Source organism: Lissotriton helveticus, chromosome 3_1, assembly GCF_964261635.1.
Source record: "Lissotriton helveticus chromosome 3_1, aLisHel1.1, whole genome shotgun sequence".
Classification (NCBI taxonomy): domain Eukaryota; kingdom Metazoa; phylum Chordata; class Amphibia; order Caudata; family Salamandridae; genus Lissotriton; species Lissotriton helveticus.
This window is the reverse complement of record NC_136061.1, coordinates 925,972,169-925,991,345: the sequence shown is the minus strand read 5'-3', so window position 1 is coordinate 925,991,345 and position 19,177 is coordinate 925,972,169. Positions and strand designations below refer to the sequence as shown.

The window sequence follows — 19,177 nt, the reverse complement described above, 5'->3', positions numbered from 1 at the left end:
GCCAAGGCCTTGGCAGCCCTAGTCAACACCACGTTGAAAGCAGCCCCCACCTCTGTAGCCACGGTAGGAGGGGAGACAAATCCAGTGTCGGGCGAAGTGTCCAGACCACTGGCCTCCCCCAGCTCGTCTGCCCAGTCCTGGCTCAACAGGCACTGCAGTGCCAGAGGGTCCTCAGACCCCTCCCAGTTCTCCTCGTCATCCATCTCCTGATAGTCAGGAAAAAATGATGGAGCCGGGTCGTCGGTGAAGGGCTCACCGATCGGCGCTGGTCCGATGCCAGATCCGGACCGGGCTGGAACCGGGGACGACGTCGTCCGGGGACAGCGGCGGGGGCGACACCCTTGGTGACGGTGCCAGTGGAGGGGTCGTAAGGTCGACTGGCGACGTCAAGGATCTAGGCCTGGATCCGGAGGAGCCCTGCGGTGTCGGGCCTGGAGCCGCAGGGCTCACAGATGGACCTGTGGGGCCCGAAGGCGCCTCGGTGGGTACCGACGGAGGGAAGATCGACCTCATGGCACTAATCTCCTCCGGCATCGCATGCAGCACAGCGGCTCCAGCGGAACCGCGTGGGCGGTGTCGCTCGAATCCCCGGTTGGGTCGCGCGAGCGTCAGGAGGGGGGGGGGGGGGGGGAAGAGTCAGAAGAGCAATGGCACCTCTTTGTCTTCTTTTTTGAGTGCCTCGACTTACCTGAGAACTTGGAGCCCGACGAGTGGTGTTGACTCATCGAGCGGCGATGACTGCGGCCGCGCGACCGTTCCCTCGACCTCCTCCTGGACCCGGACCTCGAGCAGCGCGGGGCCGTCTGCCAGAGCTCGAGTCGCTTACGGGACCGCTCCCGCCTAGCTTGCGAGGTCAAGGCCCGGCATTCGGGGCTTGACATGTCATCGTGGTGGGCCCGAGACAGTAAAGGCACCAAGGGTGGGGGTCGGTCACCGACATCAAGCGGTGACAATCATCACAGGGCTTAAACCCGGGCATCCCTACCGGCACCACGAGTCGAGCGATCGACTCGAGAAGTGATCAAAAATAGATCAAAAAGTTAGTAAAAAAATTGACTAAGAGTACTGCTCTTCCTGGATCTGCGCTTGCTGGCACGGAAAAAAGAACAACTGATGTCAGTGCGCGAGGGCGGCGTCCAAGTGCTCCGACGACATCATCCCGGCGATCATGACGCCGACGACGGACGCGGAGCCGCAGGCGACACCTACCGACGGCAGGGGTACTACTACACAAAACTTGCCAGATCCAGTCTGACGCCCGGGGATATTCTAAGGTAAGGAATCTAACACTAACTTGTTTCTTTCAGATAATTACTTACACAATGGTACCTCTCCCCCACTAGCTTACATTCTATCACTGGGTGCTCTGAACTTAGCTGGAAGGGGTGGAGAGATAGAGAGGTACTTTTATACACATGTGGTGTTCTTGCACTCATGTACAAGCATACTGGGCGGAGAATTTGACACATAAGCACCATATTACTGGCACCCAGTTGCCCCTTGATCCCCCTAGTGGTACTACTGGGAGAGACTGGCGACAACTCTATATTTCCTTTGACAACACCGACAGGCAAATTGATTTCTCAGCTCCTAACAGCAGCAAGAGTGGCTTTAGTTCAGAACTGGAAGCAACAAATAACACAGCTGATTAATTCTTGTCCATCATACATGGCACGCACAGGAAACTTGATATGGAAAGGCTTCAGAACATGCATGGCACAGGATCAAGGGATAGATCCCTTGGCCACTTGCCCAACAGAACTTATCTGCATTGCTGGCTTCCCCATCAATACATCAGGGTCCCAAGATCAGGCAAATGAGGCTGACTCGCATTCATTAGAATAGTAGTGAATCGGGTGGGCGGGAATCCAGTGGGCGGGAGGGGAGCTGCACAGAAGGTGCTGGGACGGGATACTTCTGCAGGTAATAGGTGGCTTGTGATACAATGGATTATTTTTTTTTTTAACACATTCTGTTAATTGTCCACTGAGGCGAGTTGTTGCAGAACTTAATTTATAAATAAAGTGCTTAATAAAATGAAATGAGAATAGAATAGTGAATTGTGTTGGAGTCTTGAGACCTTCTCTACTGCCCCCTTCTTTATCAGGGAGAGAATTTCCTCATGTAATCTGTGTCGATGTAGATGAAGTATTCTGGTAGGAGGTGTTCTTAGAGATTTTTGCTCGAAACCCATTATTTATCAAATCAGGGACCCATCTGTCCGTCGTGCTACTCTTCCAACATTCTGTGCAAGAGCACATTTTCCCACCGACTTTACAAAGAGGTGGTAATTTATGGAATGGACTGACCGGTACCTTTTGTTCATCTACACCTCCTTCTAGTGTCTTGTGATGCGAAGAGTATAGTGTTCCTTCTTCTTGTAGTGGCTCTGTAGTATGCCATTGACGATGGTTGAGGTTGGTTCTGCGGCCTGTGGCTAGCTGGATGTGTGGGGGCGCCCCTTCCTTGGCCACGAAAGGCAGAAGTTTGCTGGCGTTGGCCGAGGCCCAAGGACTTGGCCGTAGCCCTGGAGTCCTTGAAACGCTCCAGCGCACTGTTCACCTTGCCGCCAAAGAGGCGACAGCCATCAAAGGGCATGTCCATAAGGGTGGTCTGGACATCCCCCGAAAAGTTGGCGGATTCTGTTGAGGATATGACGTGATGTTGTATATGGTCTTTGTTTTTCTACCCCTGCTGCCTGTCTTGAAGGCTCCTTACCTCGCAGTACAGCGGCCGGGCTTGGCTCCGCCAGAAACCTCACAGAAACCGACCGGCCGGGCTTGGCTCCGCCGGCTGGACTACAGCCCCCAGCATCCCTAGGGGGGGCAGCGACGACGCCAGCAACCAGCGCGCCAGGAGGCGCATAAAGCACCGGCAGGGGCTGAGTTCCCTGTCTTTGTTTTTCTACCCCTGCTGCCTGTCTTGAAGGCTCCTTACCTCGCAGTACAGCGGCCGGGCTTGGCTCCGCCAGAAACCGACCGGCCGGGCTTGGCTCCGCCGGCCAGACTACATCCCCCAGAATCCCTAGGGGGGCAGCGACGACGCCAGCAACCAGCGCGCCAGGAGGCGCATTAAGCACCGGCAGGGGCTGAGTTCCCCGTCTTTTGTTTTTCTACCCCTGCTGCCTGTCTTGAAGGCTCCTTACCTCGCAGTACAGCGGCCGGGCTTGGCTCCGCCAGAAACCTCACAGAAACCGACCGGCCGGGCTTGGCTCCGCCGGCTGGACTACAGCCCCCAGCATCCCTAGGGGGGGCAGCGACGACGCCAGCAACCAGCGCGCCAGGAGGCGCATAAAGCACCGGCAGGGGCTGAGTTCCCTGTCTTTGTTTTTCTACCCCTGCTGCCTGTCTTGAAGGCTCCTTACCTCGCAGTACAGCGGCCGGGCTTGGCTCCGCCAGAAACCGACCGGCCGGGCTTGGCTCCGCCGGCCAGACTACATCCCCCAGAATCCCTAGGGGGGCAGCGACGACGCCAGCAACCAGCGCGCCAGGAGGCGCATTAAGCACCGGCAGGGGCTGAGTTCCCCGTCTTTTGTTTTTCTACCCCTGCTGCCTGTCTTGAAGGCTCCTTACCTCGCAGTACAGCGGCCGGGCTTGGCTCCGCCAGAAACCGACCGGCCGGGCATGGCTCCGCCGGCCGGACTACATCCCCCAGCATCCCTAGGGGGGGGCAGCGACGACGCCAGCAACCAGCGCGCCAGGAAGCGCATAAAGCACCGGCAGGGGCCGAGTTCCCCGGCTTTGTTTTTCTACCCCTGCTGCCTGTCTTGAAGGCTCCTTACCTCGCAGTACAGCGGCCGGGCTTGGCTCCGCCAGAAACCTCACAGAAACCGACCGGCCGGGCTTGGCTCCGCCGGCCGGACTACAGCCCCCAGCATCCCTAGGGGGGGCAGCGACGACGCCAGCAACCAGCGCGCCAGGAGGCGCATAAAGCACCGGCAGGGGCCGAGTTCCCCGGCTTTGTTTTTCTACCCCTGCTGCCTGTCTTGAAGGCTCCTTACCTCGCAGTACAGCGGCCGGGCTTGGCTCCGCCAGAAACCTCACAGAAACCGACCGGCCGGGCTTGGCTCCGCCGGCCAGACTACATCCCCCAGCATCCCTAGGGGGGCAGCGACGACGCCAGCAACCAGCGCGCCAGGAGGCGCATTAAGCACCGGCAGGGGCTGAGTTCCCCGTCTTTTGTTTTTCTACCCCTGCTGCCTGTCTTGAAGGCTCCTTACCTCGCAGTACAGCGGCCGGGCTTGGCTCCGCCAGAAACCGACCGGCCGGGCTTGGCTCCGCCGGCCAGACTACATCCCCCAGCATCCCTAGGGGGGCAGCGACGACGCCAGCAACCAGCGCGCCAGGAGGCGCATAAAGCACCGGCAGGTCCCTCGTCCCGCGAGAACGCGCGCGGGACGCGCCGGACGAAGCCCGGACTAAGGGCGGACAGTCTAAGACAGTCCGAGACAGGCAGAGACTGGACTGGGCCAGTGACTCGGTCTGTAACTCTAAGGTGAGACTTTCCTATTGCTCGAGGACGAACCAGGATACCATTTGCCATTAACTTTGTATGATTACAGGCTAAGTTGCTTGGAGGGTTAGTGGTACACGTTGCTTTTGTATCTACGCAGTGTTCCTGAGAGGGTATTGTATACATTGTATACTGGTGTACTATGTCTGGTAAAAAGCTATCCCCGGCAAAGAATACCATGGACAACTACCTAGTACAGGTAGTTGCTAAAATTAATAGTGAGAGGAGATCCTCACTTGGTTTGGGTACATCTCCTAAATTATCTACATCCATTTTGCCGGTATCTGACCCAGTTCAATCCCCTGACCCAGTTAATAGTAATTGCTCTACTGTAATACCTGATCCTGATGACAATGCTATTTTGGACCAAACTAATTGTGTACTGGAAGTTAGTGGCAGTGAAGATGAGGCTGAATTACATCTACATGAGGAAAAAGCCCCTACTCCAGTGCCTGCGCCGCGCACTACTAGAGGAGCTAGAAAGGGCCAGCCCAAGCGTGGGGGGCTCCGCTCAAGTCGAAAAAAGCCTGCCTCTCCAGCCAGTAACATTGTGGCGGAAGAAGTAGGGTCAATTGATGATGTCTGTATGTCTCTAACCAATGAGCAATTTAAGAAGCTTGATAGATACTAAGATTAAAGGAATTGTAAAGCTGTTGGTAGGCAGGATTGAAAAGCTCACTAACGAGGTCAACCGATTAGGGGGCCTTTTGAGTAAAACTTTGGACGAAGTAGAGAAATTGCCTGCAGAGGTTGTAAACAGGGTTGAGTTAAAGAAGGGAACTTCTAGATCTGAGGGTGGTGGAGGAGCAGTTACACTGTCTAATCATCCTGTGGCTCCCCAGGTAGTTGTAGCGGAAGGCGAGCAAGGGGTAGTTGTACCTCCAGTAGTACCTTCAACTCCGGGACCTGTGAAAGGCTCGGTTGAGCTTATAGTTGAGGCTTCTCCTTTAGTCCTTGTTTTAGCTAATGTTCCTACACTGGCCCCAGGACAGGACGAAACCAACACATCATTACTGGCCAAGGCCTTACACTGGCTCACTAATAATATGGTGATAACTCCCTGGGGCAAGCAACAGTTGGCAGAGGAACTAGTTATGGCCAGGAGGGTGGAGTGGATTGGAAGCAGTCCAAAAAATTTAGTGGTGATTGTGTTATCTTGAATCTTTCAGATCCTGAGGTATTAACCCATATATTGCCCAATCTTCTACCGCCACAGCAAGATCCACCGACATCATCCCACTTACCTTAGACTTTTTTTACTATCGGAGTGGGAGGGGTCCTAATCGGTGTACATTAAGGACAAAATGGAATGTGGTATCAGCTAAGGGGAGGAGTGCTGACAAACATACTGAATGGGGACTAAATCTTGAGAATAGGTTCTCGGCCCTCTCCAATCTAAATGACTGTGATTGACTCCTTGGGGGTAAAAGTGTATATGCACACTGCCTGCCCATAATGGTAATGAGGATGGCCAATTGGACGCTTCAAGTATTGTAGTTCAGATAAGCTCAGCAGCACCAGAAGCAGGAGTGCTTTGTTCTTTGATTTTAACTCCTGAAGCGCAATTTGATCGTTCGAATGGGGTGGGAAACCTAATCTCTTGGAATTTGGCTGGGTTGTGTTCTAAATTAGACTGTGGGGACTGGCTCGGCTTTGTTAGTTTATATGATGTTTGTATATTCCAAGAGACCTGGGCATGTGAACCTGTTTTTGTGATAGGTTATTTAAATTTTTCTGTGCCAGCAATAAAGGGTCCAAAAGGGAGACCAATGGGGGGTCTTACAATTTGGGTTCGTCAGACCCTTAAACTTACTATTAAAAACATAGAGACTAGCCATAATGACATTCAGTTGATCAGGGTAACCAGTGATATATTGGGGTCGCTTGATATATACAACATATATGTTAGGAGTGCAAAGGGCGGGCGATCTGACGTTCTAACTGCCTTGGGTAATTTCCTTGATACATTTTCCCCTGGTAATAATGTTGTGATAGCATGCGACCTTAATCGGACCTTTGAGCCTCTGGTCATGTGTGAGGCCTCCCTTGGTTCAGAAGAGGACTCCCAATGGGGTATTCCTGTGCTAGATCTGAAGCCAGTCACACGTTGGACCGAGGACATCATAGATCTGAATGCCATGTGCCTTGAAAAAGGTCTAAGAGCTTTGAACGGACGAACAGCATTGGACAAAAACGGCTCTATGACCTTCGACAATGGAAGACACAAAAGTAGGATAGACTATGTTATTTGCAGTTTGTTGCTGTGGCCATCTGTCTGTGATATGGAGGTTGTTATGAGACCTGAGAGCGACCACAACCCCCCATGTGTAGAACACAAATGGTGGTACGCGGGGACAAATTCAACTTGCCTGAATGCTCTTGTTCCACCTTTGGTCATTCCAGAAAATAACATGCGTAGGCTTAAATGGGCTAGCGTAGTGACTAATCAACAGGCTATCGATAACATCAATTATGAAACTGACAAAGCTATAGTAGCTTTGGAAACAATTAGTGTTTCTTCCTCTGGCCTGGGGGAGGTGGTTGATATCCATGACACCCTTTTTTCTAAGATTAAAAAACACTTTTTGAAACCTGCAAGGCGTAATGGAGCTAGAGTCAGCAAAGATGCAAAATGGTACAATGCTGAATGTAGGGCTGCACGACTGGCACTGGGCCAGGCCATCAAAAAGAGGGTGGCCGAAACTACCCGCCTAGCCAGAAAGAGTTACAAAGCCTGCATAGTGAAAGCTAAAAGAGCCTGGGATGAGGTTCACTGGTGTAAACTGAAGAAAGCCAGTGACAGAAAGGATTCCAGAGCGTTCTGGAATATTGTTAAATGGGGTAGTGAGAGAGTAGAGGAATCCCCTAACAACAACGTACCTCAGGAGGCCTGGGTAGAATTTTTTACCTCACAGTATGCTCTTAATACTCAGATTAGAGGTGAGGACAGTATTATTATGTCCTTCTCTCAAGGTAATCTTTTTACTGACAAAGAGATTATGATTGCTATAAATGCTGTGAATAGAGGACGTGCTCCTGGTTCGGATGGCGTCCCTGCAGACATTTTTTTAAATGATAAAGAGCGGTGGTGTAAATACATCTATTTACTTATCAATTTCATTGCTAAGGGTGCTGAGGTCCCGGCTTCTTGGAGAGGAGCAGTGATTATTCCAGTGTTCAAAAAGGGAGACCGTGCACAGCCGAGTAATTATAGGCCAATAAGCCTGATCGACACTGTACAAAAAATAGTTGGCCGTGTGGTTGTAAACAAGCTCCTTGATTGGGCAGAAGAAAATAATATCTTATCACCCTATCAAGCGGGATTTAGAAGGGCAACAAGCACGGTGGACCAAGTATTCCACTTCCAATTGCTTCAATGGAAGACTGTGGTGCTGGGAGGAGGCAGTGTTTCGTACCTACTTTGAAACGCAGGTACTTTCTGTGTCTGTGGTGGATTGGCACATGAAAATAGGCGTCTTGGAGGTCGATTGTGGAGAGGGGTTTAGGAACTGTAAGATTTCCAGCAAAGTCAGCACTCGAAATGTTTGGGACTTGATGTACTTGTTGAGGGCTCGGAGGTCTAATATCGAGCGCCACTCTCCCTATTTCTTTTTGATGAGGAAAAAAATCGGGAGTAAAAGCCCGTCCCTTGTTGCAATCGAGGAACCACTTTGACTGCTCCTTTTTGAATCATGACTACAACTTGTGCAAACAGTTCCTTCAAGTTACTGGAGGGGGACAAGTTGGTGGGCGGTTGGGAGGACACTTGAGAAATTCTAGGGCGTGGCCTTTTGAAATCACGTCCAAGACCCAACGATCGGAAGATATTAATGACCAATTGGAAAAGTTTTGGGAGATTCGACCTCTAATCTGCAGAGCAGGAAAAGACTTGGTGTTTAGAAAGTCATTGTTTTTTGGAAGCGTTTCCCCCTCTATAGGAGGATTTTCTCCTGTATTGTCGTGGAATCGGTCTGTCTAGACCAGGGGTCTCCAACCTTTTATGTAGTGAGAGCTAATTCTGCTCAAGGAAAGTCCTGCAGAGCTACTAACATATTTTATCACTGTAAAATGCTGATGATATGTATTACCATTACACTGTGACCACCCTAAGAACGAATATCAGTTGTAACCACTCAAATATTCCAGGTGAAGTTCTCAGCAGAATGCTAGGGACACGTTTATCAGTATTAAATGCTTGTAATCAAGTCAAATTCAAATCATCACATGCTGTGTGCCACACAGGGTATTACCACAGCAGTAAGTCTCCCCAACTCAAACTGAATTATCATTCAGCTAACAACTTTAAATGTGTTTTAGAATTGCAATATTTTGTCTTCATTAGTATATTAGTTTTTGAAAATACACATATTTTTTTATCAAGAGCTATTCTCTTAATCGGAGCCCACATATACCATTCTATTTCCTTCTGTTAATATGAGTGCACAAAAACTTGCTTTTGCCAAAAATAGTAATAATAGTAAGCAAAACTTCTCTTTCTTTCCCTGTGCGGTCATCTTGTCTTTCAAAAACATCAGCTTTTCGTTTTCATTGAGTACTGCCATGTAAAAATGCCTCTCATGGACAAATTCTGCTTCAAAACCCCGGTACTGGAATCATAGACCATGCTTGCTCACCATAACACTACGAATGCCTCTGTTATGCTTATAATGCCCATCATTAAACCAGGGTTACCACTGTGCCACAGCTAGATGCCCAACATATATTAGTTATGACCATTATTATGGGAGAAGCAGTTGCCACTCTGTTAGGAAGGGCTAAAAGCAGGCCAGTCATGCTCTTTATATGTCAGTGATGGCAGCAGGTATGTAATTACTAGACTTGTATGCACAAAATAGTCAAGGATGAAAATGTTATGGCAATGGCACAATTATACCATGAACAGGCTCAATTGCGTCAGTGATAATAATCTTAAGATGGGAACCAGCATACATATTTGGCAGTCCTTGACACTAGGAGTAGCTTTAAGGAATCAACACTGTTTATTAGGGAAGGACACAATGTCACCCACCCACACAAAATTGAATGTGAGGCTTCTAACTTTCTCTGCCCTGGATACTCTCTCCTCCTCAGCTTTTTGAATGATCATGCTCCCAACTAACACATTTTCACTCTAGTTCTTGCAGTCACACACTTTGGTTGGTCAGCCCTGGTTACTGCTGATACTATTCTTTGATGTCGCACACAGTGTAATTGATAGAGCAGAGCGTATATAACAAGGCCAATCTACGTCTTAGGTAGATTTAATGTGGATAAAGACGGTTCATGTGACGCCGTAGCTTCCACATGCTTCAACGCCCTCTGCAAGACCTTCAAATAGACCCCCCCCCACAAATCCAGGAAGACCGTCACCCATGTATTCATCACCAGCAGGCTGGACTATGGGAATGCCCTCTAAGCCGAAATCAACAAATCTCTACTCCACAAACCCCAGACCGTCCAGAACGCCGCAGTCAGACTCGTCCTCAGCATCCCATGACAAGACTACATCCCCCTGTACCTACGAGTCCTCCACAGGCTCCTGTCGAAAAAAGAGTGACCTTCAAGCTGCTCACACACACCTACAAAGCCCTCCACAACACCAGACCCAATACCTCAACGAAAGAATATCCTTCTACGCCCCCAAAAGAAACCTCCGCTCCGCTGACCAGGCCTTGGCCGAAATCCCCCGCATCCACAGAGCCAGAACAGGAGGCAGATCCTTCTCCTACATTGCGGCCAAGACCTGCAACAAACTCCCCCTCAGAATCAGATGAACTCCACACTGCAAGCATTCAGGAAAAGCCTCAAGACCTGTCTTTTCAAATGACCGGAGCTGCCCACATCCTCCACCCCAACACCCCCAGCACCTTGAGACCCTCACAGGGGAGTAGTGCACTCTATAAATCCCTGATTGATTGATTGATAGGCCAACACAGTGTGGGTTTGAGTGTTATCAAGAGGCCCTGCCATTGGTTTGGCTGTCTGTAACTCTTACGGGTAATGAAACGAGCAGTGCTGCCTTCTTTAATATACACAGAATCTCTGAGATTGGCTTGGTTTGGCTTCACCTCTGAGAGCTACTTTGAGGGTGCTGTCTGTTGTACCGTAGGAGCGGTACTGGGAGGAGCCTCGAAAATTGGAGGATGTGCCGCTGCCACGTGCTCCACGAAATGGTCGCTTCCGGTATTGGAGAGATCCTGGGGCACGAGCAGTGTCCTTATCCTTTTTGATGGACTCCAAGGTGTCGTCCACATGCTTGCCGAAGAGGAACTCTCCATCGAAGGGCAAGTAGAGTATTTTTGCTTGCACCTCCGGCCGAAAGGACGTAGCCTCAAGCCAGCCCTGCCTTCTTAAGACTGCAGCGCCTGCCAGTTGTCTGAAGCCTGTCGAGGAAATATCGATTGCACAGTCTATCATTTCCGATGAAATTCTTTCACCCTCTTGCACGATCTTTTGCGCCTCTGCCCTGGAGGAGTCGGGAATCAGGTCGACCAAAGCAGCGATTTCCGACCACATTTGTCAGTCGTAACGGCCGAGGATGGCTAAAGAATTTGCCGTCCTTACTGTTGTCGCAGCCATCGTGGAAAACTTTTTGCCGATGGTGTCTAGGCGTCGACCTTCCTGGTCCGGTGGTGATGTTAAAGGAGAAGCCGGATTACGTGACCTCTTTTGGGCAGCCTGCGTAATGACAGAGTCAGGCTTTGGTTGAGAAACAAGGTAGGCAGGCGAATCTTCAGGCGCCTTATACTTCTTGTCAATGTGTCGGAGTACGGCCGGAACTGAATTAGGCTGTACCATGAGTTTGTCTGAACCAAATAAAATCCAGTTCTGTCTGTCCAAAAAGAATCTATGATTGGAATGGTATGCACTTGTTTCAGAGGCTGATCCTTAAAATCGTAAAGAAAACAGTCTTCTTGCCTGACGACCATAGGCAAGTGGAAACGCTTGGCTGCTCTCGCCATCAAAAGGTGAAAACCCCCAATATCTACTGGAGGAAATGCCAGAGGAGTAGCAGGAGGAGGGGACGGAGTCTGAGCCTGGTAATTGTCCCAATCCGCTAGGGCAGCGTCATCATCCTTGTCTGTATCGTTATGATGGTCAGCATCATCAATATCAGGGTACTGTGGAACTGGTGACCGTGCCGGTGCGACCTGAACGGACGCCTGTATTGAAGGAGGTGGTGGAGAGGCCTGCGAAGAAGGTGGGAAACGACTATTATAATCATCCAGCATGTGCTGAAGATTGGAGATCAAAGACAGCGGTAATTGCGCCATAGGAACATCATGGCCATCATCACGTGTGTCATATGGAACTGAGACGTGCGACTCCCGTTCATCATCGTCATCATAGTCTTGGCATTTGATATGTAGCTCTGACGGGCTGCTGGCAGCACGAAAGGTGTCATCTGCATATGAGTCATCGGAATCGCCCTCGTCTTCAGACGCAAATAGTTGAGCCGGTGGACCTGAGCGAGGTTGTAAGCCCTTTACACCAGTGGAGCGGGATGCTTAACAGTAGTAGCCGTCACCACCGTGAAGGCGGTTGCAGTTGCCAGAGAATATTGAGCCGACGGTCCCGTCGACGAGCTCGTCGTCGAAATAGTCATCGAGGGCTTCGTCGAAGATGTTCCTGGCGCCGACGAAGATTTTGCGGTTGCCGTCGACGAAGCCGAGGTCTTAGTCGATGAGGACAGTGGCGCCGACGAAGATGGTGCTGCCGTCGACGAAATCTTCAGCGCTGACGGGCTTATCGTCGACGGGGTACTGGCCGTCGACGAGACCACCGTCGACGGAAGAGGTTGCGTCGATGAAGTCTTCGTCGACGAATGACGCTTAGGAAGGTTCGTCGACGAGACGGGTTTCTTCGCCGTCGACGAGATCTTAACAATGGACGAGATAGGCCGGCCCTCCTGGGTCGACGAAGTAGTCGTCGTCGTCGACTGAGTGCTGGTCGTCGTCGAGGTTGGTATAACGTCGACGGATTTAGTCGTCGTCGATGGGCTCGTCGACGAGCTGGCACTCGTTTTCGAGGACGAGGGCACAGCCTGGATCTGCGACGCCAGAGAACTAGGTCCCGCAGGCGTAGAGGCAGGCACATCCCGTGCGGAGACAGACTTCGGAGCGTCCACAAGCTTCTTCTTTTTAAGAAAAGGAGAAGGAATCTCAGTCTCAGACCCACGCTTCAGAGAGGTCTTAGATTGGCGAGAAGACACACTCTCTATATCAGACACAGGGTTGTCTGAGGTCTTCAACCTCTGTAGCCACAGAAGGAGACGGGCCTCTTTATCTTTTAGGGTCTTTGATGAAAGTGTCCGACAAATTTTGCAACTCCTCACCTCATGGTCCGGGTACAAGCAGTAGATGCATTTTTTATGAGGGTCCTCAAAGAAAAGATGAAGTTTTCCACAGGCAGAACAGGGCCTGAATAAAGACTTTTTTGTAGAAGACATGTTCTTGAAGATCTGAAGGTTTGAAGTTGAAGAAAACTGAGCAGAGCTCAGGGAGACTCCCTTCACACGACGTGTGGTAGAAAATCTGAGGGCTTCAGCTTCTGAGGAGAAGGTTCTAGAGGGTGCTACAGCCTGATTGGCTGGAATGTGGACTATTATAATGACTTGGATATGCTACTAAAGTGAGCTCTCCCTCAATGCTTTCTATGGGCCAATGCTGTTCTATGGTACTTCAAAATTTTACTTTTTAATATGTATATTATTTTATATATATATATATATATATATATATGTATATATAATGTATATATGTTTCTTACTACTATTTGAAGTACCGTGGGACTCCCACTTCGACGACGGGGAATTATTCAAGCATGTGAATCTATGAAAGACACCCTAATACTGGAGATCTATATTTCTTTAAAAAACAAAATTACTAATAACAAATCATGTGGAGCATCCTCTCCTCGTAGGACTAATGTATTTTGGACTATACAATGGCTTGCAATGATTTATGCAAAACAGTTTTTTTAAAAGCTCGGACATGGCTGTTTTCTATTAACTGTACTGCAATGGTGCCACATAATACTAGACAAACTATGAACCAATTTTCTAGAGCGAGCTTGAGCTCTCTTTTCCACTACTGAATACCACTTTGTGTCATTGTTGTGTGAAATTGAAAGGTTTACCCAAATCATACCTTTACTATGTGCAGTTTTGGCAGCAAGTTGCAGTCAGCTAAAGTCATTTCATCCCCATCCAAGAACTTGCGGTTGGAAGCAATTATATCATCCATGCTATTTTCATCAATCTCTTCGGGTAGTGGTGTATTAAGATAGTCATCTAGTTTTTGCAATGTTTTTAAAAGACCACGTTCTAGAGCTGAAAAAAATGATTAAAGATAGCATTTAAAAGAAATTAAGAGGAGTTAAATATGGAACAAAGCTTCTTGGATAATATAGCAATTGTGTGAGAAAAACTCATTCCTCAATGGATTACTGTAAACGTTCAGATGTTAAAGAACCGCCATCTCATTCACAGTTTCTCACTCACTCACATACATACACTGGCAACATCAACGCCATAATGTCTGGCTTGCATTCTGTGAATGTTGTAGTTAAATCTTTTTTTTTTTAATGATTGTTTTCTGTTTATGATGAATCTATGAGATAAATAATCTAATGTGTGATGATTCAGAGTAATGTTACTATGGAAATTGTCCCTAATACACTATATTGTAAGCACTGCAACAATACAGCAAACAGGCATTAGAATAAAGTGGTACCTTAATGTGCCCTACTCTAATGAGATTTTATAAAAGTGGTAACAATAGGTCAAACAGACTAATGTGCTGTCAAGCCAGACCTCAAAGAAAATCGCTGGCTCATCCTAACATTAACTGTCTTTGAACCTTCTTAGCTCAAAGCACTAATCACTCACAAACATCACACTGTCCTGGTGCTATTCTCCTACACTAATATCACTAGGTAATATCAAGCCAAATTTAGGCAGGGAAGGAATACAGATTATACATTTAGCAGATCCTTGATTCCAATAATGTGGAGGTAATACCGCATCAGGGAACAATTGCAGCCGAAGTATTGGGCATATCTGTGCCCTGTCATGCATCCACGTGCTGCTCACTATTCAGTAGGTTCATGCACTGCACGACTGGTAACGACGTCATGCCATCCGTGTAGTTTCACTTAAGTATGAATAATTTATGCTTTCAAATGAGGGAGGTTGAGGATAGGTTACAGATGTGTTATGGATGCTATCCTGTACAGTGTCAATCATACCATACTTTCTTAATTCCACAGCAAAACAGACCAGTCATGGCAGAAGGAAAAGGAAAAGGTTTTTAACCATTACTGTAGTTATTCTTTATGGTTATCATCGTAATCATTCCTAATAGATTCCAGCTGGATCATAGAAAGCTTAATTTTCATTCCTGCCTACTTGTTGATATAGAGCACAGCCTTGATGTTGTACTTGAGAATCAGCATTGTTTTCCATATCAGAGAAGTAAAAAACCCTTATTGGGAGGGCAGGCCAGAAATCTTGCCTTTGTTCCCGAAGTAATGATTTCTTACCTGTAATCTCAGTTCTCTCTCAGGGGAATCTCCATTGAAGTCATACACATTGAATAGTTCTGCCCACGCACAGGAATACCAGAGCACTTTTGCATAGTATATCTTCTTAAGTGTAGGTGTTCGACTGTGTTAAGGAAGCCCTGTAGAAACACTTAAGAGAAAAACATTATGCAGCCTATAAGAAGAGCCTACAGTAGGTAAATTCTTCAGACTGTACTTACAAAAGGGTCAAAATATTCATATGTATAGTTTGATGCCAATTCTCTGTAAAACTGTTCAAATCGCTTTCACAAACACTTTTTGTAAAAGTAAAAAGATTAAGGATAGCAGGACAGAGTAGCCCTATAGGCTGCCATTATGAGAGTTTTAAAAGTGTCTGTGCCTTTAAGAAACCAGAGACCACAAGTATCTCATCATGCCTAGCAGGTGGCAGTTGCCTCAGTTCTTTTTGGCGAGATGCGTCAGTGATAGTTAGGGCCAATAGTTTCCTCCGTCATCTTCACCAGGTTGCTTATGACTTCAACGGAGATTCCCTAAAAAGAGGACAGGGATTACAGGTAAGAAATTATTCATTCTATCTTGGGGGATCTCTATTGATAGTCATAAGCACTGAATAGAGTAGCAAGCCCATCCCCACCAAGAGCGGTGGAAAAGTCAGAGAATGATGAAAGGACCGGGTTGAGTAAACAAATTTCTGAGGGAGGCTTGTCCTACCTGAGCACATATTCGAGCACCCAAATCCAAACAATAGTGTTTGGTGAATGTGTGAACAGATCTCCATGTAGCCGCTTTCCTCATCAATGTGGCAGTAGCTGCTTTGTCCCTAGTAGAATGAGACTTAGGTCTTGCTAATAAAGCCTTGTTGGCTTTCTGGTAGCATGCCATGGTGCAAGACACTATCTATAGGGAGATGGATTGCTTTGAAGTGGTTCAACCTGTACGGACCAGGTCATAGTTGATAAACAATTGGTCCGATCTGCTTAAGTCTCATGCTTTGTCTAGATAGAATTTTAAGACCTGCCTTACATCCAGGTAATGAAGGGTTCTTTCAGCTGGGGGTGAAGGATGCTGAAAGAAGGTTGGTAATGAAATAGTCGGATTGATGTGGAAATCCGAAATAACCTTCGGCAGGAATTTAGGGAGAGTCCTCATGACTACTTTAATAGAGTGAAAAATTGTGTATGGTTTGTGAGAACATAAGGCCTGGAGTTTGCAAACCCTACATGCCGATGTGAAAGCAGTTTTCCATGAGAGATATTGCAGGAACAACTTTGCATCCCTTGCAGCAGGCTGGTCGGAGAGCACCACCATTTCAGACTGTTTTGCATGTGGGGAGAGAATTATCCTGTCCTCCCAGTTTCCCTCAGCTGGTCCCAAGGATCTTTGAGACATTCCTGAAGAGGACCCATGTGGAGACGGGCATTCAGAGTTAGGAAGATACTTGAGGCCATAGTGGAGAGGAGAGAAGGCAATGACCTCACCATGGGATGAGAGACTTTCATGAGAGAATGACATTTCCGACAGATTGAAAACAATCTCTCCTCCAAAGTCCACACTCTTGCCTGAATGGTGTTGATGGAAGCCTCCAAAAAATGCAGTGTCCTAATGGCAGTAGGCATTCATTTGTGGTTAATATGTAGTCTTAAATATTGAAGGACATCCCATGTCCACTTGTAATGAAGTTGGGCTTCCTGAGAAGTTGACGCCTTGAGTAGCCAATCGTCTAGGTAGGAGTAGACGAAGATTCAATGTTTACTGAGATGGGCAGCTACTACTGCCATGCACTTCGAGATAGTTCTGGGTGCTGACTTGAGGCCAAATGGAAGTACTTATAATGATCCTGCCTCACAAAGAACGTCAAGAACTTGCGATATTTCTTGGCTATTGCTACATGAAAATACGCATCTTTAAGGTCTATAGAGCAGAGCCAATCTCCCTGGTGAACTTGAGAATAGATCTGATGTAATGGCAGCATCCAAAATCTTTCTTGCTGAATTAATTTGTTGGCTAATTTCAAGTCGATAATGGGTCTGAATTCGTTTTTGCCTTTCTTCTTCACCAGAAAATATCTGGAATAAATGACTGTTCCACATTGTTTCTGAGGAATGGCCTTCACCACATGCTTCTCCAGCAGGATGTTGACGTCCAATGGTAGCATTTGCAGATGGTGCTTGCATGGTTTTGGTGGTATAGTCGGTGGAGGACTTGTGAATCTGAGACAATATCCATTCCGAACAATATTGAACACCCAGGTGTAGTTTGTGATTTTTTTGCCAGAAAATGAAAAATGCTTTCCCCTACCGGAGTAGGGAATGGAAGAGGGAGGAAGGAAAGATTTGTGGCTTGGAGCCTGTTGTAGGTTTACCCCCTTCAGGAGGCTGTTGGTTGGCTTTGTCTAGGCTGCCTTTGCTGCTGTTGCTGGTAAGGCTGTTGCTGGTGACCTTGATACAAGTGAGGGGTTGGAATTCTCTGTGGGTAAAAATGTCCCTGGTAGGGCTTGAAAGACCTTCTTTGTTCTTTTGGCCTTTCTAGCCAAACTGCTTTAACAGCTTCATTTTTGGATTTCATTCGAGCCATTTCATCGTCTGTGTGGCTTCTGAAAAGTGTGGATCATGAGAATGGCAGATTAAGGATCCTTTGTTGAGACTCATGTTTAAGGGTCGTGAAAGAGCCAAGAATGTCCACGCAAGGCCACGCATTGACAATACTTGTGTGCCACTAACAAGGAGGAATCAGGTGCAGCACTGATGATCTGATGGAAGCCATCAAACACCCATTGAAAATCTCCAGGATGTCTTCCCATTTTTCTCTGGGAAGTTCATCGCCAAATTTCTGTGAAGAGTACCATAATGGTGTATCATACCTGCCCAGAAGGACAGATGCACTTGCTGCCTTCATGTGGTTACAACTGTGCTACAAACTTTGCAGCCCACAGAGTCCAGCGTCTTGCTCTCTTTATCAGGTGGTACACAAGAGGAAGGAGTAGTAGCATGGTGTTTCTTGGCCGTTAATATGACCACAGAGTCCAGAGGTAGGTCAGAGTGAAAAGATAGAGGATTCTGCTTGAGAGGTCTATATTTTTTCTGAAGCCTCGATGGAGCAGATTTAGCTGAGTCCGGAGTAAAAAACAATCCCATTGCTGGCTCTAGTAGGCCTGGCACCAAAGAAAGAACTGGTCTTGACGCTGACCAGCGGTGAAGCGCCTCGAATATAATTGATTTGGAAGGTGTAGGTACCGGCATCCGTATATTGAGCTTTGCAGCTCCTCTTAAAAGGACCTCCTGGAAAGTAGTGGTGTCATCCACCTGAGTGATCTGAGGTGGTGGTGAATCTGATATTGTCGGCGAGTATCTTACTGTGGAAGTGGAAGTAGTACAACGGGAACGATATCTAGATTGTGATCGTGGCCTTGATCGAGACGTAGGACGACAATAGTGAGAGCACCTTGAAGTTGGGTGGAACTAAGAATGTTAGGATCTGTGGTGTCTGTAATGGCGCGAACGATCGTGCGTTCTGAAGGCGATATAGGTCTTGGGAGAGAAACCTCCACAGGAGGAGGAATTGGCGCCGTTAGAGGGGGCACTGAAGGTGGGGGTTGAGGAGGAGGTGGTGATGGAGTCAGTGGAGGTAGAGGAAGAGAAGGAGGTGGTGGTAGAGATGAGTCCAATAACACTATCGGTGAGGAAGGACAGTATACCCATAAGTATTTGGAGTCTGGGGAGGTAAAATGAGTCTCGGTTTCCTCCTTTTCTCAAGTTGTGATGTCCTTGACGTCAATATATTTCTTGACGTAGATAAGTCTATATGCCTCAACACAGTCCTCATTCTGAGCGTCAACACACTCCTCAATGTCGGCTTCATTCTGTGCATCGACAGTGTAGGTGTCTTCGACGTCGTCCTACCCTGTCTAGACGTCGACCTTTACCTGTTCCTCAACGTTGACCCAGCCCTTGACGGCGAACAGGTAGGTGCCAAATCTTTTCTCAACGCCGAGCCCCTTGAAGTTGACCGGGTTTTAGGGCTTGAACTGAAATTTCAAGCAAAAAAAGACTAAAAGGCTGAGCTCAGTGCTGTAAGATCCTGTCACCAGGAACCGGAAAAACAGAACTGTGGCAACTGCCAC

General features: G+C 48.0%; 1 protein-coding gene across 1 annotated transcript in view; it reads right to left on the bottom strand.

The window, feature by feature from the left end:
* CLIC4 (chloride intracellular channel 4) overlaps positions 1-19,177 on the bottom strand; it is a 254,256-nt gene that overhangs the window by 11,577 nt on the left and 223,502 nt on the right. The window contains exon 5 of the mRNA XM_078681271.1: positions 13,662-13,843. Within this exon, the coding sequence (XP_078537397.1) occupies positions 13,662-13,843 (182 nt within the window). The remainder of the gene's footprint in view (positions 1-13,661; positions 13,844-19,177) is intronic.